Here is a 22,807-nt window from a genome sequence, read left to right as displayed (position 1 = left end):
CATGACTGTTTGACACTATTCCCTGCACCTACCGAGTCAATGAAGGACCACAGAAACAGACATGCATGAAATGTTGCTGAATGAAAATAAAAGTGCCAAACTGCAGTTAAAGTCGACAAATTAAAAATAAAACCCCTAAATTACATGAAACTCTGGAAGAAGTGTGAATCACGTGTAGACACAATGACATTAATCAAATTATGTGCTGTAACATGTAAAACGATATCATGAAAGAAACATTCAAAAAGCAACTCATGGAAACACCATTGTCTTAATGAGATTAAGGCAAATAATTTGAATACATATGCCCATGTAAACGTTTTAAATCTCTGTTTGAATTTCTAACTTTGTTGTTATGCCTCAGCATGTTACAATCAGGATTCTTTCTGCATTTTTATTTTATTTTAAATATAATAATAATAATAATAATAATAATAATAATAATAATAATAATAATAATAATAATAATAATAATAATATCAACAATAATAATAACAATAATAATAATAATAATATTAATAATAATAATAATAATAATAATAATAATAATAATAATAATAATAATAATAATAATAATAATAATTCCTTACATTTATATAGTACTTTTCTGGACACTCAAAGCACTTTACACATTTTATTTGGGTGGGGAATCTCCTCATCTACCACCAGTGTGCATACACTACTTTAATTATTTTACATTAATTAATTTAATGACTTTTTTTTGCCTACTTTAGTCAGAAAGTGTAATTGAATTATTTATTCAACTAATTTCTGTCGATTTATTAGTGATATTATGATTTTCTGAGATATATTTTCCTTATTTTCCATATTGTTAATATGTTTCCTGTGTTTTATGGAGGTTTGAACACTGGGCAAGACCCATGATGCTGTTTTTCTTGTGTGTCTCACTTATATGATAGTTTGAAGTGCTCATTGTGTTTCTTAATAAATGGCCACAGTACACATATACAAACAGTCTCATGGGCATATTGTTTCTTCCACACAGAGTGGAAATTTAAATTGTTTTGTTTTATTTAAATTGTTAAATCACTTTAAATTGTTATTGTTAGTTTCTGCTCTAGAACTAACAATTAAGTGTGAACCGTTATCCACTGGTGGAGAAAAAAAAAATCCAAAATGTAAGTTACTCATTACAAACTTATCTTTTGTTGTACAATAAAACAATAGTCTGAATATAAACACAGCGCTAATTGCTTGCAGCTGAATGTCTGATGTGATATGGTAAACAACACTAAAGGATTAAATACAGTTTTTTTTTTTTTCTATGTGAGACCATAGCTCTGGGTATTTATATTAAGCTTATCTGTGCCTCTGCAGCTATCTTCTATGGTAGTACTTTGTTTTCAGTGTCCATACAGAAGATATTCACCTTTCACCACATGGAGTGTGTTTGTAGTGCCTGCATTGTAGATATTTGCTCCTCTCTTGATCCTTCGCTCTGAAATGGGTCCTCAGCGTTACAAACAAGCGTGTTGAGTCTGTGCCTGCTCGTTGCTGTACAGCCCCACAAGCTGTAGTTCACACTCTAATACCTATGAATATGATTCTGAGGTTGAGAGTGTCTGCAGACTGAGAGGGTTATTCATCTGGATTCTGTGCAATTTAATATTTGCCCTGAATTTAAGGATGATTCTTGGCTTGTGATTTTTTTTTTTTTTTTTTGCAGTATATAGAAATAAAACTTAACCCACTTTATATGCAGATTAAATTAATTGTAAACCGATTGTAGGCTGATTCCTGCAGTTGATTTATTCTTTCGCCTGGCGCACCTCACGAAATGGACAAGGCTTTACACTTGAAAGAAACCCACTGTAAATTCAGATGGATAAACAGAGAATTAGGAAATTTCCAGAACAACGTCATATCATTATTATTGCTCAATATTTTGAAACTAATTATTTGTATTATTTTATAATTTATTTGAATGATTATTAAGATTTTTATAACCGTTGAAGATTTTTTAAATCGAACTTTGTTGCTTTGCTTTTGTTCATTTTTTGGACAGTTCTACACTGTAAAAAAATAAAATAAATAAATAAATCTGTTAAATTACAACAGAACATGGGTTGCTCTACAAAAATATTTATATATTTTTTTTGGCAAGAATAAAATAAAATAAAAATCCACTTACTAAAGATTTAGCCCACTCCACAATTTACACATTACTGTCTGGCTAGTTTGTGACATTCCTGATCATTATCACCAATAAAGCCTAAAAACACATATTATTGGTCATCTGGTTGTCCCACTGATCACGCATGAATGAATCATAAAGATGTTTTTTTTAGCATTCCTGTTTCAGAAAAAATCTCTTCAAATTAATTCATATCCAGCTGAAATGAAATGCTAAAAGGCTGATTTGTACTTTCATCTAGAGCCGCGTCACAGACCTCCGAGCGCATCTCACAAAACAGATGAGGTTACTTGACGCATTCACTGTTGTGATATTCTTTAAAACAACAGGGAGCAGACAAAAGAAACCCACTGTAAAGTCAGACAGAAAAAACAAAGTAGGAAGTTTCCGAAACTTTTCATACTGTATTTCATACTGTTATATCGTATGAAACATATTTCATACTGTTATATCGTTCAATATTTTTAAGTAATTATTTTTATAAATTTTATTATTTATTTGTTTGATTATAAAGATGGTGACGCAGTGGTGCAATAGGTAGTGCTGTCGCCTCACAGCAAGAAGGTCGCTGGGTCACTGGTTCGGACCTCGGCTCAGTTGATGTTTCTGTGTAGAGTTTGCATGTTCTCCCTGCCTTCGCGTGGGTTTCCTATGGGTGCTCCGGTTTCCCCCACAGTCCAAAGACAATTTGGGTAGGCTAAATTGTCCGTAGTGTATGAGAGAGAGTGTGTGTGTGTTTCCCAGAGATGGGTTGCAGTTGGAAGGGCATCCGCTGCTTAAAAACGTGGTTCAGTCCGCTGTGGCGGCCCCAGATTAATGAAGGGACTAAGCCGAAAAGAAAATGAATGAATGATTTTAAGATTTTAAGATTTTTATAACCATTCAAGATTTTTTTTCAAATCAAACTTTTATCACTTGCTTTTGTTCATTTCTCAAACAATTCTAGCTATTAAAATTGAATATCAATTACAACAAAACATGGGTTGGAAGTATATTTTTAATATGGCAAGAATAAAAGACAAAAAAGTACACTTACTAAAAATTCAGACTTTTTTTTATAGATATAGCCCGCTCCACAATTCACACATTACACTCCTTTCTTATATCTCAAGTCCAACATTCCTGATCATTATCAACAATAAAGCCTAAAATCTGGTTGTCCTTTTGATCACACATGGACGAATCATAAAGAAAGTCTGTATGGCATACCTGTTTTAGAAAAAAAAATTTCTTCAAAGTGATTCATATTCAGCTGAAATAAAATGCGGCACATCGCTTATTGTTCACTCGAGTCTCAAAAACTTTTGTGCACTCTGCCAGCCGAAATCATCAGTTGTTACTAGATCGGTTAAAAATAATTATTTATATTATTCATAAAATTTCCCATTTATTGTATTTTCTTAATTTCTACCCCCACTAACTTTCACAGTAATGGAAAAACAGTAGTTGTACCGAGTATTATTTCCGGTCGGCCACGTATCCAATCTAGACTTTACCGCCAAAAGTTGCACACACCTAAAGTGAACCTCCACAAACTCTGAGATGATGTCACATTCAGCGCGCGCACTCGATCGAAAACACAGAGTATGAACCCAGCTAAGGAGGTGTGAGCACTGTGGCTTTGATGCACCTTTTAAACATTCTAACCAGTCTAATAGTATATATTGTAGCAACCCAAACCAAACCAATAGCTTGTATTTGGATTGAAAATATCAGTTTGTAAACAGTCAATGCTTTTGCAATTTCGTTATGTGATGCAGAAATTACACACTTTCAGCTTCAAGTGTGAATTTAAAGAAAACAGCAGCTGCATTCGCTTGCTGAATATGGTGGGTTGCCGCCTCAAGCGTTATATATGCAGTTGCAAAGAAAAAGGAGGAGGAAAAATCAATCCTGATCCATTTGTGCACGTGTAGTCAATCTCTCAGGGGAAGGAGTCTGTGGGGAGGCAGTGAAATGTCTTTAAATGTTAATATTGTTTTGGTTTCTTTAGGGGAATGAATGTGAGATCATAGTGTTTACATGTTGTTAGCTATGTTACACACCTTGGCCTTGGGAGCTGTGTGAGAGATGTGTATTTCCTTTCGTTAAATACATAATGGTGATGTGGTAAACCTGTGGTGGTGTTGCAGTCTCATGATAAAACTTAATGATGTGCTCCATTGAGCTACAATACAATTCAGCAGTTTAGGATGTTGGAGCTGAGTGTGCTGCTTTCAGGCTAACATGGATTTTTTTTAAACTGTTTTGTTTACCTTGTGTTTTCAGTTTGGGTAGATGTGCTTTTAATGTGGAAATCAATTTAGAGAGATACAAAAGGGAAAAAATTATATCATTTTTATTTTACATAGTCTCTAGTGACATGCTACATTGCAGAGGTATTTGTTTGCTGTTGGAAAATGTATACTGTATTAAGCGCTTCTTCATCTGCTGTACAATATGTTGATAGAATAATCCTTGTTGGCTGTTAGAACAATGCTATACAGATGTTTTGATTACATTATTTGTAATATTAATGGACTATTTTAGATTATATTTGAGTCATAAGAATAACAATTAAAGTGATGTAGTGTGACTGTAAGTTCTGTTATCATTTACTCACTTTTATGCTGTTCTATATGAGTTTCTGTTTGCCATGGAGCTCAAAATCAGTACCATTGTGGTTGCTACAACATGATAGGAAAATAGCAGATCTTCAGAATGATTTCTGAAGTATAACATGATGAAGAAAGCAAAATACATTTAAATACATTTTCCTACATTTTGTAACACAGTTGACTACAGCTCCTATCAAGCTTTAAAAAAGGGGTAAAATTAGTCAAATAGCAATAAAACAGATGTGAAAAAACACACTATAGTTCATTTATAATGGTATTGTCTTAAATTCTTCATATTGTTTTAAAGAAGGTCATGTAGGTTTTAGTTTAAACAAATATTTTATATTATCCAGATGATGCACCCTATCAGAGATATTCTAATGATTTAAATGACCTTAAGTTAAGCGCATGGTTATGAATGCTGAGATGCTAGGGTCGTAAAATATTAAACCCATGGCTGACATCAGGGCATCTTTGTGCATCTGTTGGGCTGGATTTTGCGGTGTGTTTCACAAATTGGCTCTAGTCAGATGCAGGTTGGTGACAGTTCGCCTGATTCAGCATGTTGAATCAGTGTCAGGCTGTCAGTGAGAGAGATCGCTTTGAATGGGATGATCAGTTTAGTGAACGAGTCGACGCACAGAAATATAAAGCAGAAGTGATAAATCACAACTTTTTGGCACAGATAGAAGGCTGTTCCGATGGTATGTGTTTAAACCTGTGCATTTCAATATGCAAACAGCAGGAGCTGTCACATAAGCAAGGATCCAATGCACAGGTATTTCTCTGAAATTCTAAAAGTCTTTGTTGTATCCAGATTGTTTCTGTAAATTTTTAGTTCAAAATACCCATCACATCGTTCATAATACTCTGTTGAAAATGTTCATTTATGCAATTTTGTGAAGTTTATTTATAAACTAATTTCGAGAGGATCACGTTCTTCTGATTGACACGGCTGGCCCTGAGTCAAGTTAATGTACGAACCACCAATCAGACGATTCCTAACTCTGTATAAAAAAAGAAGCATTTTACCTTCAGTCATCTTCGTCTTAAAGAATCCCACCTTCCACCCCCTATCCTCCGATTTTTTTCCTCTATAGGGCAGCACGGCGGCCCAGTGGCTAGCACTGTGGCATCACAGCAAGAATGCCTCTGGTTCAGGTCTCTACCCGGACAGTTTGCATTTCTGTGTGGAGTTCAAGTTCTCCCTCTGCTTGCGTGTTACTCCTCATTGTTCAGGCATGCATTGAAAAAAATCTTCAAAGACAATTCCTTGGATTTACTCCATTTTTTTTTTTAAAGTTAAGTGGTTGTAAATAATTTATTTAGGCTGAATTTCAACAAACAAATTAAGTTGAACATTATTAAACTTAATTTGTTTGTTTAAATTCAACACAAATTGTCTGTTAAAGTTTTGCATGCAACACTTTTTTCAGTGTGTCCACTTAGAATGATTAAAGCGATTGAAAAAGGAGTTCATAATTTTATAGACATATTTATTGATCAACTATTTTCCTCAGTTAAGTAACCACAAAGCAAACACCTCGGTTACCTCGGTCCGTTTAAAAAAAAATAATAATAATTGCAGGTGCGAAGCTTTGTGAAACAAAACAACAGACTGTACCCTAATTTCCAAATCAATCATTATTGAAAATGCTAAATTTGCTAGACCCTAATAAAATAGGAACATATTTCATATTTATATATGGAATGCTCTTCCAGTTAGCTAACACAGCACTTTAGAATGGCCAAGATGCTGCTGAGAAGGAGATTTAGGTGTTGAAATTCCAGATGAGCAATGGGAGATAGCCCTTGAACAGACCTAGGCATAACCTCATACAATTTAAAATAATGCATCTTTGACATTGGTCTATACAAACACTTGGTAGAATATTTCCAGAAGTGCATGTAATCAATGCGGGATAGAACTGACATCAATGGCTCATATGTTTTGGAGCTGCCTAAAATTATCATCTTACTGGGAAAATATTTTTCTAACATTCTCAAAAATAGGTCATAAGCAAATAGATCCAGATCCCTGTATAGCAGTTCTAGGCATTACTGATTTCGAGCTGTAAACAGCACAGAACAAAATATAGCTCCATTTGTCTTTCTGCTCGAAGGTTAAAATTATTAAACTGGAAACAGAAAGCTGCTCCGACATCTATACATATGCATCTAATGATGGATTTACTGAAGCATTGTGTACTGAAAGAAGACAAATTCTATCAAATCTGGCAACCTTTAATGGATTATTTTAAAACAAAAATTCTGCAAGAAAGAGTACAAATTGAAGTGGATTAGACTAATTTAGATTAAAACAGAAGGTTAGTGTTTTTATTTTTATTTATTTATTAGAGCGATCAAAGCCAAAAAATTAATCCTGGTTATCCACAGTAATGACTACGTACACACTATTACTACACACATTTCCATCCAAACATCTTCCAAAGGTTGATTTTGCATGATACAATTTGCTTGATTTACAATTCAAAGGCTAATAGTAATTCTTTCCTCTTTTCCAGGTCATTGGGGCAGATGCATGGGGGAAGAATGTGGTACCGGCGGGGTACAATCCAGGACAGTGTGGTGCATCCACACAGAAGGCTGGACCACACACCACTCCAACTGTCGGCATTCAGACAAACCTGAGAGCCAGAGGCCTTGCTTTAAAGTATGTGAGTGGCACCAGGACCTCTTTGAATGGGAAGTGTCAGAATGGGGCCCTTGTGTTCTAGCCCCCCTCCAGTCCAATGAGCTCAAACTGCGGACCGCACAGTGCATTACAGCCCAACACGGCATCCAGAGACGGAAGGTCCATTGTGTGCGCACTTCCAACCGCACATCGGTTACAGAAAGGATATGCGATTTCTTTTCACCACGACCAGCTTTCGAGCAGGCCTGCTTGATCCCCTGCCCTCATGACTGCATTGTGTCCGATTTCTCCTCTTGGTCTGGCTGCAGCAGAACATGCGGTGCGGGTCTTCAACATCGAACCCGACATGTCCTAGCAGCGCCAATGTACGGAGGCGCCAACTGCCCCAACCTCACCCAAACAAGGACTTGCTCAAACCTTTTCCCCTGTCCTCTTGGGGAAAGCGAGCATCACTACAGCCTTAAAGTCGGCCTCTGGAGCGAATGCAGGCAGCCACAACATAAAGGGCTTTGGATGAGCGGAAGGACCGTGCTAGACTTCAGCACAGGAGATACCGAAAGAAACACAGTGAAACGACATATTCAGAGCTCCCAGCAGCACCATCACCACCTCCACCAACACCACCACCAGCACAGTCTCAAGGGTTTAGATGTGGAGATCGGCTATCAAACACGGCAAGTTCGTTGCATGCGCAGCGATGGAAAAAACGCCATGCTGAGGTAAGAAGCCTTGAACATCCGTAGACTCATCAGCCATGTCTATTCAATTTACAATAATCTGTGTACAAGCAATGCACGGCTGAGAGACAAACCCTCTGAGAACATAAACCCTTTTAAGGTCTAAATCCCAGATTATGCTCTTGAAAGCAAGGTACTGTTGCTGCTTGTGTGAAAGGAATTGCTGTGCAGCTGGATTTTTGAAGCAGCTCTGTGAAGTGGGCCTTGCTAAATCGGTTAGTCCTCCATTAATCTCCTTCCCGCTGCCGAACCATACAAGGTGAGCAGAGACGCATGCCTCTGGCAGCAGCGGCGGAGGCGGCAGCATGGGAGAGCTGCCTCTCTGAGCAGAACAGAGTCCAGCATGATGGAAAAGATTGAATTTACACTCATGCTGCAATCTCTGCGTCCATAGTATGAGTTCAAATAGGCGGTCAATCACTGTTACGCTGCAGTTTGTGCTTTATTCTCGTTACTCTCTCAGTAGAATTAGAAGTTGTTGAGATGTAGCTCATCCTCCTCTTGACAAAGAGTATGGATTTCCCAGCAAACTGAGGATAATGAATGCGGGAACTAAGGCAGGCTTTGAACATGACTTTAAAGATGCCTCCTTTGCAAAATATTGATTCGCAGGCAGCCACTCATGATAAAGGTTTTAAGACTCGAATGTAGACTTTCATGTCTTCGCTCTCTTTTACCTGTGTCCTGGTGCTGTCTTTCACTGCTTGCTTTCCAGAATGTTTACTAAAAAAGGGCTTTGAATATACCAGATGCAGTGAACTACAAATATAATCCTACCAGTCCAAACATTTAAAAGGCATCTATTTGTAGATGTAAATACTCAATTTACACTTTGGTAAAATAGTTTTATAAATATGTCAAATATTTTAGGATACTAGTTAAATATACCATTTTATTTATTTATTATTTTTTTTTTACAGTTCATACATTATTTAAGTAATTTAAAATGTATTTAATTTTATTTGAGATATTTTTAGTTTATTTTAAATATTTTGTGTTATTTTTGTCATTTATTTTATTTTTATTTTGTTTTATTGTATTTTTATTTATTATTTATTTATTTTTTTATTTATTATTTATTTTTTTATTATTTTTTTTATAAATTTTTAATAGTTTTTTTATTGTTATTTTAATTGTTATTTTATTGTCTCTCAGCCGTGCATTTATTGTTATTTATATTTTTATAAAATACATTTTATTTATGTTATTTTTATATATTACTATTTTGTATTGTTTATTTTGTTTATTTTAATTTTATTATTTATTTTACTTTATTTTATTTATTTATTTTATTTTAAATATTTTTAATATTTTTTATTTGTTTTTCATTTATTTATTTATTTACTTATTTTAAGAAAAATCACAGCTACATTTAATTTGAGGCACACTCCGTTTCTCGTCTTTGACCCAAATGTATTTCATAAAGAAAAACAGAAACAGTAAAAACCTTTATATGTATCTTTAATGTTTCTCAGATGTTTAATATATATGCCATTGTATATACTGTATATCACTACGTTTTACAAGCATAACAAAGCATTATATTTTACACATAAATGTGTCTTATACGGTATATATTTAATATAGGTAAATTATGGCCTTCTATGACGTGCAAAGAACTGTATAACTAAACAAGCTTAAAAGAGCAACTCTTGATGTGCCAGTTAACCAGACGCAAAATGGGGATCATCCCTTGTTAATCCTCATGTCATGTAAAAGAAGCTGCTACATTTTGACATACAAACATTTTCATTACTCCAGCGTTTGGCATTGTCACCTGTCATTGGCTTATGAAGACAAAAGCTTATGAAATATGAATTGACACAGTGAAACTTTGAAATGCTCGAGTGTTGCGCATGTCATCTGTGGATTTTCCACAGAGAGCAAATCTGACAACAACAACTAACTATATTCTGTCAGAACATTTACTGTATGTTTTATACAGCCTCATCTCACGAGGAAATGCTACCATTTTACATGTTGTCAGAATAGTGGTCACACTGCACTTTTCATCCCAATGCATGTGAATGTGGCAGACCGAAAATTCAAACTCATGCAACAAGTTTCGAACGCATCAGTTCAAGTTTTGTGACTCTGACCTGCAATTTCTCTTCATATAAATTCTTGAGAAGATCAAAATGTGACCCCGAAATAATTTGTTTTATTATTGTAACTTCATCTTGTTTGAACCCGCCGCTTTCACAGCACCATCCGACAGAATTTTTGCATGCTCAAACTTTAGCGTGATCATGAAATAATTGGTATGAATTCATACAATTTAATGCACATGGAAACGAAACATTATTAAAAGGTGGTGTGTTCCCTACCCCTAAACCTATATCCTTCATTGAAGAAATGACACTCCACAGTAAAATATGAATGAAATCATATATACCTGAATTGCACGAATAAGCATCAACATAAAAAAAAGGAATTTCCATAAGTTTGCATTGGCTTTATAAATCAATCTTATATATGAACAGTATTTTGTCTATGGTCATACTGTTTTTTTCTAATTCTTTTCTGACTTTCACCCTATACATTTGTATAATATGGATTTTCGAGCATTTCGCCGCTGAATGTGAGGGAGGGTTAGAGGTTTGTAGAGCAGAATGGGGTCTGACAGATTTACTACAGGTGTAGCATAACAAGAGCAGGGCCGCTGTGTTATTTTACAGTGAGATGAAGCATTCGCTCTAATTAACATATTCATTTGTAAATCCTACGTGAATGCTCAATGAAATGTAGTGATTTGAATATTTCCCACCTGAGTTCAATTTGTGCAGTTTTTCCAATTATATCCTTATTATCATTTAAAATGAAGCAAAAATGAATGCTACACAAACGGATTATGATATAAGCAAGTAATTGAATCGGGTGACTTGTGCGGCTGAATTGCTAATTAGATATGCAATTTGTTGTGTGTTTATTCATATTTCATTTTGCAGGCGTTGCTTTGTAGGACACAAAGGTGAATCGCTCATTTAAATATCCTTCACTTCACGATCATTACACAGTGTGATGTTCTTGCTATGCAAAAATTCTTTACTATCACTCAAGCACTGCAGTATAATAAGGAAAATGAAATATTTCTGACTACTGATTGGTTTAGGGTGTTCACACTTGTTCTTTACTCATTCACCTTTATTTGTATAGCACTTTTACAATGTAATTTGTGTCATAGTAAGTTGAAACAGTGTCAGTTCTGTTTTTAGTGTTTAAGTTCAGTTTAGCTCAGTTCAGTGTGGTTTAATAGTCATTACTGAAAGTCCAAACACTGAAGAACAAATCCACGGATGTGCAGCTCTACAGATACTGACTTGGCAGATTAGTTTGATTAAAACAGACTCTGGTGCGATTTCTTGGTTCATGTGAATGAGTGTGAAAAGTGCCGTCTGAACCTTGGTTGCACCAAACAAGTACTGTAGACTGAGATTGCTATAAATATCAGTCTGCTTCTAAACAAATCTGAAATTATTCAAGCTAAATATAAACATGATCCAAAGACATCATTCATTTATTAATTTTCCTTCGACTTAGTCTCTTTATTCATCATGAACTAAAACAGGACATGATGTGATCATAATGTCTATTTAATTATCTTCTATCAGTTTGGTCTTAAAAATAACAGTGTGAACTGTGAGTGTAAATTTCTTCTAACAACTCGAGGGAACCATTTTTCAAGGGGACACAAATAATACATGAGTCTTCTATTTAAGTGAATAAATAGTTGAGGTAAAGGGGAAAAGCAGGAAGTGGACTAAAGCACTGGAAGGCAAGCCAGGGGAAAAGGTGTTTTTTGTTGTACTGTTTTTGTTTGTATTGTTTTACTAACTACTGTTTTTAATCATTTCTTCCTTTTTTTTTTTTTTTTTAGTCTCTTTATTAATCAGGGGTCACTATATCGGAATTAACCACCAACTTATTCAGCATATGTTTTACTCAGAAGATACCCTTCCAGCTGCAACCCATCGCTGCTAAACACTAAACACTCTAATTCACACACTTCGCTATGGACAATTTAGCCTACCCATTTCCTTTAGTGCATGTGTTCTGGATTTGTGTGGGAAACTAGAGCCCCCCGACATTCAAATAAGGCATAGACTAAAGCAGAGGTATTTCGGTGACTTGTATATTTTAGATTATTTTAAACATTTATTTTTGAGAGGTGGACGCTTGAAGTGATTATTTATTTATACTTTATAAGTGTTTTTTTATGTTTATGTTTTATGTCTTTATGTCCATTTCTTGTTGTTACTATATGAGCTTTTTTGTTTGGCACTCTTATGAGATGAGGACTCTTGACTGCAAACCAAATCTACCTTTAGGCATAAATAATGTAATCTAACCTAACTTAACTGGGAGAACATGCAAACTCCACACAGAAATGCCAACTGGTGCCAGCTTGGACTCGAACCAGTTACCGTTTTGCTGTAAGGTGACAGTGCTAACCAATGAGCCATCATGCCCTCTTTTAACTACTGTATAGTATTGTTATTTTTTTTACAGAACACACTATGGTTTTTAATGGTATTTTAGCCTATTTCTGTCTACGTTTTTAATGCTCAGCAAATCAGGGCTACAGTAACTGAAATGTACTAAAAAAAATAAATAAATAAAATAAATAAATAGTAATAATAATAATAATAATAATAATTATATATATATATATATATATATATATATATATATATATATATATATATATATATATATATATATATATATATATATATATATATTATCCGTAATATATTTTGTTATTATTATTATTATTATTATTATTATTATTATTATTATTATTATTATTATTAATAATAATAATAATAATAATAATCGGCGAGGCAGTGGCACAGTAGGTTGTGCTGTCGCCTCACAGCAAGAAGGTGGCTGGGTCGCTGATTCAAACCTCGGCTCAGTTGGAGTTTCTGTGTAGAGTTTGCATTTTCTCCTTGCCTTCGCGTGGGTTTCCTCCGGTTTCCCCCACAGTCCAAAGACATGCGGTACAGGTGAATTGGGTAGGCTAAATTGTCCGTAGTGTATGAATGTGTGTGTGTGTGTGTGTGTGTGTGTGTGTGTGTGTGTGTGTGTGTGTGTAATAATAATAACAATAGTAATAGTAATAATAATAATATTTATTTATTCATTTATTTATTTATTTGTTAATTTTCTGGTATGAACAAAGCAAAGCAAAACTGCATGTGTTAAAACTCAGTATGTCTTTTTTGTCAAAGATACACTTCTTGTGTTATTAAATTGAAAAGTTATGCTGCTCTGAAAAGTTAGCTATGTTGCTATGAATTTATAAATTCATTTAATTATATTCTTTTAAAACTGAATTTCAAACTCATCACAGACAAACTCACATACAGACAGAAAACATAAAAGGTTCTTTCCTCCATATCAAACAGCAGTTGAGGAGCAGTTGATGGCATTTATCTCATTATAAAAACAATATGTTCTTTCAACTCTTAAAAAAAAAAACGAGGGTGTCTTCTGTTCTTTTTGGCAGAGCTGAAATGTTTGAATATGTTTTCCTCTGCCTCTCATTTTTAATTTATTTGTTTTCTTCCTTATAGCCTTTGTACCCTTGGCAACGGCCCTGGCACTTTCCAGTCTTGTGTTATGCCCAGAGACTGCGAGACCTCCGATTGGTCCGTTTGGAGTCCATGTTCAAAGACATGCAGAGCATCAGATATGTCGCCTGGTTTTCGGGTCAGGACTCGAAGCATAACGCACACTCCCATTGGTCAAGGCAAAGCATGCCCTGCTCTTGAAGAAAAGGAGGCCTGCAACATCATTGGAGATCTGCTTCCAAACTGCCCAAGGTTTCTCTTTCATCCTCCCAATAATAAACTCCTAATGTACATGAATGTGTAAAAAAAATACTAAATGTTTTTCGAGTGTTGTGTTCAAGTATTTATTTACTGAACCGCTGTTGCATCTGAGCGTTGTAAAGATTAGAAGCTAATTAATGAGATTAGGTTTTTGATCAATAGAAACAGACTGCTATTTCATTAAAAATGCTGGTTTATGCATCATAACGCTTTGCTTAGTCGATGCATTTTCATTAGTAGATGGTTTCCTACCGGAAAACTGGAAGCTAAGCCTATTAGTATCTTTCAGCGGCAGCTCCCTGTGTCCATTTATCCAATACAACTTTTGAGAGGAGCTCAGCACGATATAATAAGACTAAAGAGCCAAAACAAAAGAAGTGTATTTCACCACAGCGGGCGCATGCTTTTGTTCTTCAGGTACGTGTGGAAGAGCACCGATTGGGGGGACTGTCAAGTGGCCCCTCTTCTTAGCCAGCAGGACAGAAGGCTTGACAATGTTAGCGTTCTCTGTGGTGGAGGGATTCAGACCAGGCAGCTGTACTGCGTCCAGGTCCCAGACAATTCCACCCCTCATCATAGAAAAGAGGGTAAGGTTCAGTGTATCACTGAAGGTGAACTGTAATAATGTGGCTATAGTATGCACAAACAAGACTGTAAACAAAAAAGACAAAAGAAGACAGATGGGCAGCACATGTCCACTTCAGTCCACTGTAGAAAGTGAAGCCAAAATGTCACAGGGTTGGCTGCTGTAATCTTTCACCGACAATAATATTTGGAGCCAGAGTTTACGCAAAAGTGATTATGAGATGGAGCCAAGTTATCAATATCACTTCCAAAGCGTGTCAGATCCAAAGAGGAACACAGAATAATGAAAATAAATAAATAAATGAAAGTTCTTTTAAAAAGAGCACTTGATCATACAGCCTCAGCATGATAAGAATGACCTACTGTATAATGTTTAAAGCATCTTTGAGGATTTTTATTTATTTTTTTTTTTGGCTCACATCCCATTCATTTAAATGTAGAGGGCAGGATTTATGACATCAGCTTCAGTATTTGCTTCCCTTTTCATGATGCTTGAGGCACATTTGAACCTTGAAGCAGCAAATGTGTTGATTTAATTATTTATTCTTTTTATGCTCTACCATACTCTATTTTTATACTCTTTAAAAGTTAATTAATTAAGGATCAATTAGGTTAATAAAAAGCCACAGTAAATAGTAAAATGGACAAATTATGTATTATAAATGTCCTAAACAAATGTTCCCATTTTGATACTAATATACATTTTAAACTACTTTCATAGAAATTAATTCTAATGGTACCACTTTATGTAATGTTGGTTAATGAAAATAAAAGGGTAGTATCAATTTTCACTATTAACTTCTGGTGGCTTAGTTCCAACCTATTATTGGGTTAATGGATGTTTACTACCCAATACTTAAACCTAACTGCTACCTTAACTACTAATGAGTAGCTAATTAGGTGTTTATTGAGGTACAATACATGCAGTAGTTATTGATTTGTGAATAGCAAGAAATGTACCTTAAAAACAAGTGTGACTAATAAGGGTCATTCATGGTTAGTTATTGTTAACTCACAGTGCATTAACTAATGTAAATAAACACATCTTTAGGTTCCACTGTTAATTAAGTGGTGTTTACTAATATGCACTTACACTGAAAGTAATCATTTAAAAGCATTCAGGCATAAGAAACTGTACCATTTGTAACTTTGAAAAATTAATAACGATTTGTTTTATTGAATTGTTTATACAACAAAGACTATGCAGTGTTATTTTACATTTAATTATTCAATTACTGTATACCTGAATATAGTTAGACTCTTCAAAATAAAAAAATAAAAAAACAGAATCATCCCAGTCAATCTAAAATGATACATTCTTTCCAAATAGTTATTTAAGTCATCTAGTGAGGTTGTATTTATATCACAATATACTTTATATATATATATATATATATATATATATATATATATATATATATATATATATATATATATATATATATATATATATATATATATATATATGTATATATATATACAACAGATCTGTCTGGTTCTCAAATCTGATTGGCTGATAGACGTGCGATATTCTGCAATATCAGAACTCCTACAGCCTCTTTACACTTTAGCCCCTTTCACACATACAGACCTTTCCGGAAAATTACCGGCAATTTTCCGGAAAGGTCTGTATGTGTGAACAGGCACTTTTTGAAAATACCGGTAAATTCGTTCTGGCTATTTTCCGGAAAGAGAAGTTGTAACATTACCGGCAATTTGCCGGAATGCTGCGCTGTGTGAACGCAGAAGGAATATTTCCGGAATAAGCGCGTGCACGTCTAGAACGTGCTGACGTGAGACGTCTGCTTTAGCCAATCACAACAGTCAGACGCATTTACGTCCGCGCGGTTTGTGAGAATAAAAGCCTTTGAATATTTTTCCAGACGCATTTAGCTGCTAGAAGTTAGTCAGATCACGTTTATATGTTCTTCTTAATGCCAACTGTGCAAATAATCATCGATAAGATGCTTATGATAAGCCGTTGTTTGTTTACCTTCAAGCTTTGCGTGTGCCTGTGAAACAGCCTGTGAGCGCCAGCACACACACATATTATGATCTCGACATGCGAAAGTGATCCTGCGAAAGTTGTTCACAATATTGATCATCAAAAGAGTTTGTAATTTAGTCAAAAGCGCAGCCGTTTAAAGCTCATTTGTGGTGAATGATGTCAGAATTTACCGGTATTTTGGAATGGATGTGTGAATGCTCTTTTCCGGAAAATTTCCGTAACGTCCTCGCCTGTGTGAACAGCGCTTTTTTGAATATACCGGTAAAGTCGTTCCGTAAATTTTCCGGATATTTACCGGTATCACTGTGTGAAAGGGGCTTTTGTGTAGTACTCTGCCCACATACAGCCAGCAAAAAGCAGACACTTCAGATCAAAAATTTAAAAGATGCACGCTCAACTGTTTAACTGTCAGCTTATGATTTGAATCCAATGTGGAAGAAAGTAGTTCCTCATACAAAAGGGTTTTTAAAACTCTCTGTGTTTGATTACGTCTTTTTATACACAATTATGCTGTCAAACTGTTGTATAAACGCAGTTTATACTGCGGCCTCGTGCCAACGCACACCTCCCACCAGTGCCGATATACAGCCATATCGCACTGCTACTCGTGTGATATTGCTCATATATATATATATATATATATATATATATATATATATATATATATATATATATATATATATCGTGCAGCATTAATTGAAATGACATTCCTTTTGAATGCAAACTTATAACTAGGGCCAGATGGTATCTGCGGACATTTTATGGTATTTCTGCGAAGAATTTTGTAAAAAAACGGAATGATTTTGGGAGCATCATAACTAAAAACTTCATATATGAAAAAATATATATAAATAAATAAACTTTTATTTAAAGTTTACAATGCAAATCCAACTAGATCCACTTATTTGTTAAACCATGCAAGTCTCTTATATAATATCTTTACTGAAAGACGGAAAATATGAATTTACAAACTGTACAACTGTTTAAATAAAAATGTACACACTTTTACACAAGTAAATAATAGACTAAATGATGGGCTAAAAATCTGTGGAAATCTGCGTATTTCCGCATGTGCAGATTCCATGTGGGCCTACTTATAACTTTCATAAAAAAGTACAATGTACATAGCGAATGGTGGTACTAACCATAATATTAACGAGATAGGATATTTGTTGATGCTCAGGATCTGACAAACAGACAAACAGATAAACACATAATCAGTGCTTCCAATTATAAATGCAAATCTCATTTGATTTTAGAAATCTGGGTCAGTTGTTTGTCCATTTGCGTTAGCCATAAGTAAACATACACCAGTTAAAAAATGCTTTAAGATTAGAGTTAGTCGAAGTGAGTCACCTTGATCTGAAATGAATTTTGAGGAGCTGCACTATCCAGTAAAAGTAGTGTTTGAATGGATTTGAGTCATGCTGAGTTGAGAAAAGCATACAGATGAAGATGACTCCTTTCAATCAATGTTGTTTGGGGATATAGATCAATGAAAATCAACAGTGGTGTTTGCTTTCCACCTGACCCATAGGGCTCACACTAATGTTAACAGGCACAGTCAAAGTAAGAGACTAACAAGAGGTTTGGGCAAACTTTTGAACGCTTGTTTGGCAAAAGTCACATTGAAAATCGATGCAATGCAAAGTCAATGCAAAATCTCTCTCTCTTTTTTTTTTTCTTTCGTGCAGAGTGTTCCTAGTTTTATTCAGAACAATTTGTTGAGTGCATGTTATGCTAGAACAAAAACAAATTGTATTAATTTGCTGATCCTCTGAAACAGCTTTCCTTTTCTGCTGATGTCTCTTGGGCCATGCAAGCTATTGGAAAATTTTAATCAATAGCTAAATTGTTATATATGTGTTGTTTTAAGAAATTGACTGTCACTATAGTTCCATTCTGCTATGTAGCACTTTTATTTCACAAATCAAACCAATTCCTGACAGATCATGCATTTCCATAGGTTTCACCTAAAAAAAAAACTTTCAAAAGACATTTCTGATTGATTGATTGATTGATTGATTGAATGATTGACACCAGTATGAATTAGAACTAGGGATGTCCTGATTAAGTTTTTTGGAGTCTAAATCGTTTGATTTCGAGTATCTACCGATACCATAACCCAATCCGATACTTCTATAATACATAAAAAATAAAGATCCAGGATATTACTCATTTTTTGATGTATTTATTTTTAACTCCCCTTATTTTAACATTCAACAACTCTGTTAACAAACAGAGCACTTCTGTGAGGTAGCTTGAACAATCAAGTAATAAAAAACATTGATTCTTCATAATTGATTCTTCAGTAAATATTTAAAAAATCTAAAATAAAAAACAAATAGCGCCTCCACTTAAAATAGGCAACCCCAAGTTTACATATCTAACAGTTTGCTATGGCAATGTTGTCGTCATCAACTTTATAATAACTCCAGACTGCAGACAAACTCGTGCTTTCCCCTTCAAGCTGCTTTCGTGTTCTACTTTGCCGGCAATTAAACAATGTTAATGTGTCTCTGCAACAAAGTGATGACATGCCACACGCGTTTGCTGAAGTCAAGAAAGAGGTCTAACTCTGTGCCACTGCATAACTATAGATGTGTTAAAAAATAATATTTTAAATTTGTCAAAACAAGCAAAATATAGCTGTATACATGTATTTTTTTATTTAAACAAAACTTTTCATAAAAAAAAAATTAAATAAAAAAATAAAAACTAGTTGACATTTAAAAAAGAACTATTGTCTTGCATCTAAAATATGCACAGTAATCTGTCCTGGCTAAAGCTCCCAGATCACCAGTTAACCACACTTAAACTGGGATTTAATCTCTTATTAAAACATTGTTATTGTAAAACAAAAAAAATAAGATAATTAAACTATATTAACAAAAATAACAGTAAGCAAAAGAAAGCAGGTAAAAAAAAAATACTGTGAGTGATAATGAAGTTTAAGTTTTGGCCTGTTAATAATCTGTTCAAAGAATAATTAAGACAAAAACAGTCACTTACAAAATGATATAGAGCTCTTGAAAACAGCAGGACTGTGCTGGGGGTGCAAACTGACCAAACCAGTTGCTTTCCTCTAGGCACGGGTTGCTTCACACAAGTAAATGGAAGTGTGCATGCTTTTTAACAGTCGCACGCATCACATCACCTGTGTGCGCGACTGATCATTCTCTCACTCGGTATTTACCTATTTTCTTTTGCTTGCGGAACACAGTTATTTTTGTCAGTTGTGCTGCTTCTTTAATCTATGATCACATTTGCACAAATATTAGGCCACCCTTATTGTCGAACCCTGCTTTTAAGAAAACTACAATTTAAAAATGATTTCCAACCAGTTTAAGTGGCTATTGGGAGTGTCTGTCTAACCCGCCACAGCTGAAATATACCCGCATTTGGTTGGCTGGCGGGTGTTAATGTCAAACCCTGTAAACATATATGTATATACATATATGAGTCCTGATCTAGACGTAATGTCCAATTTTGTGTCTAACACCACATAGTTGGGCCCCAATGTGTTCAAAATGTATTATTTTGTAAAAATAGTTTAGCCTAAGAATAATAATTATAAAGAAAACTTCTATGAGAAATATATTTAGTTCTTGAGTTTTGTATTTCATCTTAAGTTGTTCACATGTTGGCAATATAAACATATGAATGTATAATACACATATAGCCTATTTAAGTTGAATATTTTACCAAAATAAAGACTAAATTCACTAAACATGAATTTTCTTTCTCTCTACACTTCTATGTCTTTGTCATTGTGTAGTGTCTAGGCCTGTAAATGTGCATCTGTGCACAGGAGATCCGCCTTCTGCAGTGCAGCCCTGCTCCATTCCATGCCCACAGCTGTGCCTGCTCTCATCCTGGTCCTCCTGGGGAGCCTGTATCCACGACAACTGCATGGAGACGCATGGACGAAAAGGTAGGATGATACGGGAAAGAAATGTCATCAATGAAAAGCAAAACATTCTGCCCTCTTTTTAATAGAAGCTACAAAATCCACTTTTTTAAATGAATGCTTGTAGCACCTCTCCACTGAGCTTAACCCGAAGCTAACAGAGTATCTAAAACTGACACCACTTCTGGTAAGAGGTGATAACATCTGTTTCTGAAGCGAGCTGTCACAGCACTGCCCTATAATGAGAGAATTTAGCAGAGGGCAGACTGATGTCACTCGAATCAGTCATACAGAAGTGGGGCTTTCAGCCAAAAATGAGTCATTCTGGGCAATCACAGGAATAATCCCGACTTTAACACTGTGCTATTATCCTTCAGCTGGTTTATTGAGACTTGAATCTGGATAAAAAAAAAATTACCGTAGGGACTATGGTATTTAATTAAAGGTGACATCTGATACCATTTTTACTTTTGTAGATTTTTTGTGTGCTTAGTTTTCAGTTTTCTGCTGTTTCTGCCAGCTCAAAAATGATGAAAAAACACATGCAGCTGTTTAGATGTAACTTCTGGATGTAACTATGTAAACCCCTCCACCCCCACACCCCCACTTTTGATGAGTTTGCACTACCAACCTGACGAAAGTCTTGTACAAGTTTTCATTTGATATCAGAAGTGAATTTTTTGAAAGGCAAAGCTCTCTAGATTACGGTTATTTAACCAAAATAATGTATTAAAATGTATTAATTTAATCTAGGTCTGACTTTGCTTAGACAAAAGTCTTGTCACTTAACAGAAATAATGTACAGTATAGAATGTAAAGTCATGGTGCAGTGGAAAAAAATACTTATTTTGAATGGTAAAAAGAGTGTTCTTGCAGGACTCCCAAACTTCAGAAAGATTATTTGGATGCATCTTCAACGCCTCCTCCTTCATATTAGCCCAGACATGATCAATAATGTTTATGTCTGGTGGCTGGGCTGGCCAATCCTGGAGCACCTTGACCTTCTTTGCTTTCAGGATATTTGATAGTGGAGGCTGAATGTGATGTAATTAAATGTAATGTATATTTATATAGCGCATTTATTGTGTACAGTATGGCCACACACCCAAAACCCTTTACAATCATTAGGAGGGTCTCTCCACACATACACTTGGATGATGCAATGGCAGCAACAGGACAGTGGTGCCAATGCACTCACTACACACCAGCTATTGCAGGAGTGGAGAGACAGTAATACAGACAATTCGGTGGATGGGGATGATTGGGAGGCCATGATCGTAAGGGCTGTTTGAGGGACTTTGGCCAGGACACCGGGGTTACACCGCTACTCTTTACGAGAAGTGCCATGGGATTTTTAATGAACACAGAGAGTCAGGACCTCAGTTTAACGTCTCATCTGAAAGACGGCACCCACTGACAGTATAGTGTCCCTTTCACTTTTTTACAGGGCCATTAAGACTCACACAGACAGCAGGTTGAGCGCCCCCTGCTTGCCTTGTAACACCACTTCCAACAGCAACCTAGTTTCCCCATGTGGTCTCCCATCCAGATACTGACCAGGCTCAGCTCTGCATAGCTTTAGAGAGTAACCGGTCTTTGGCTGCAGGGTGATATGGCTGTGGCAAAAGTATGAGAAGACTGTGGCTGAAGAATGAGAAAGAGCACTATCCTGCTGAAGAATTTGCCCTCTCCTGTGGTTTGTAATGTAATGGGCAGCACAAATGTCTTGATACCTCAGGCTGTTGATGTTGCCATCCACTCTGCAGATTTCTCGCACGTCCCCATGCTGAATGTAACCTCAAACCATGATTTTTTTCTTTACCAAACTTGACTGATTTCTGTGAGAACCTTGAGTCCATGTGGGTTCCAATAGGTCTTTTGCAGCCTGATCTCACGAGAAAACGCAAGTATTTTACGTTTTGCCAGTTTAGTGGCTAATTCGTATGAATTCGAACGAGTTCAGTCGTACGAAATGGTACGATTTTAAAAAGGAGGCGTGGCACCTGACCCCACTCGTAACCCCAACCGTCATTGGGGGATAAGCAAATCGTACTAAATTGTACGAATTAGATCGTACAAATTCATACAAATTAGCCACTAAATGAAAAAGTTACGAATTGCAGTGAGATTGTGTTGGTCTTTTGCTGTAATAGTGATGATTGGGATGCAGTTTAACAGATCATTCATCTGAAAAATCTACTTTCTGCCGCTTATCCAACTGGTAAACTAGAAGTCAAGTTATTATTTGTTGCTTTTACAACTGGGATTGACAGCAAGACTTTTGTCAGGTACTGTAGTGTAGACTGCCAGTATGTTTAGATG

The 22,807-nt window shown here is 35.4% G+C and overlaps 1 protein-coding gene across 3 annotated transcripts in view; it reads left to right on the top strand.

Annotated features, from left to right (window-relative positions):
- The window catches only part of thsd7ba (thrombospondin, type I, domain containing 7Ba), a 435,675-nt gene that overhangs the window by 197,448 nt on the left and 215,420 nt on the right, over positions 1-22,807 (top strand). For all 3 annotated transcript variants that reach the window (XR_015499198.1, XM_087267488.1, XM_087267487.1), the window contains 4 exons: positions 7,278-8,127; positions 13,725-13,973; positions 14,400-14,569; positions 20,354-20,509. Coding sequence is in view for 2 of the 3 variants with exons in the window: in XM_087267488.1 (XP_087123614.1) it covers positions 7,278-8,127; positions 13,725-13,973; positions 14,400-14,569; positions 20,354-20,509 (1,425 nt within the window). In the remaining variant the exon portion in view is untranslated. The remainder of the gene's footprint in view (positions 1-7,277; positions 8,128-13,724; positions 13,974-14,399; positions 14,570-20,353; positions 20,510-22,807) is intronic.

This window comes from Danio rerio, chromosome 9 (genome assembly GCF_052040795.2).
Source record: "Danio rerio strain M-AB ecotype USA chromosome 9, GRCz13ab, whole genome shotgun sequence".
Lineage (NCBI taxonomy): Eukaryota > Metazoa > Chordata > Actinopteri > Cypriniformes > Danionidae > Danio > Danio rerio.
The sequence above is the reverse complement of the archived record's forward strand: the minus strand, read 5'-3'. Positions and strand labels throughout refer to the sequence as shown.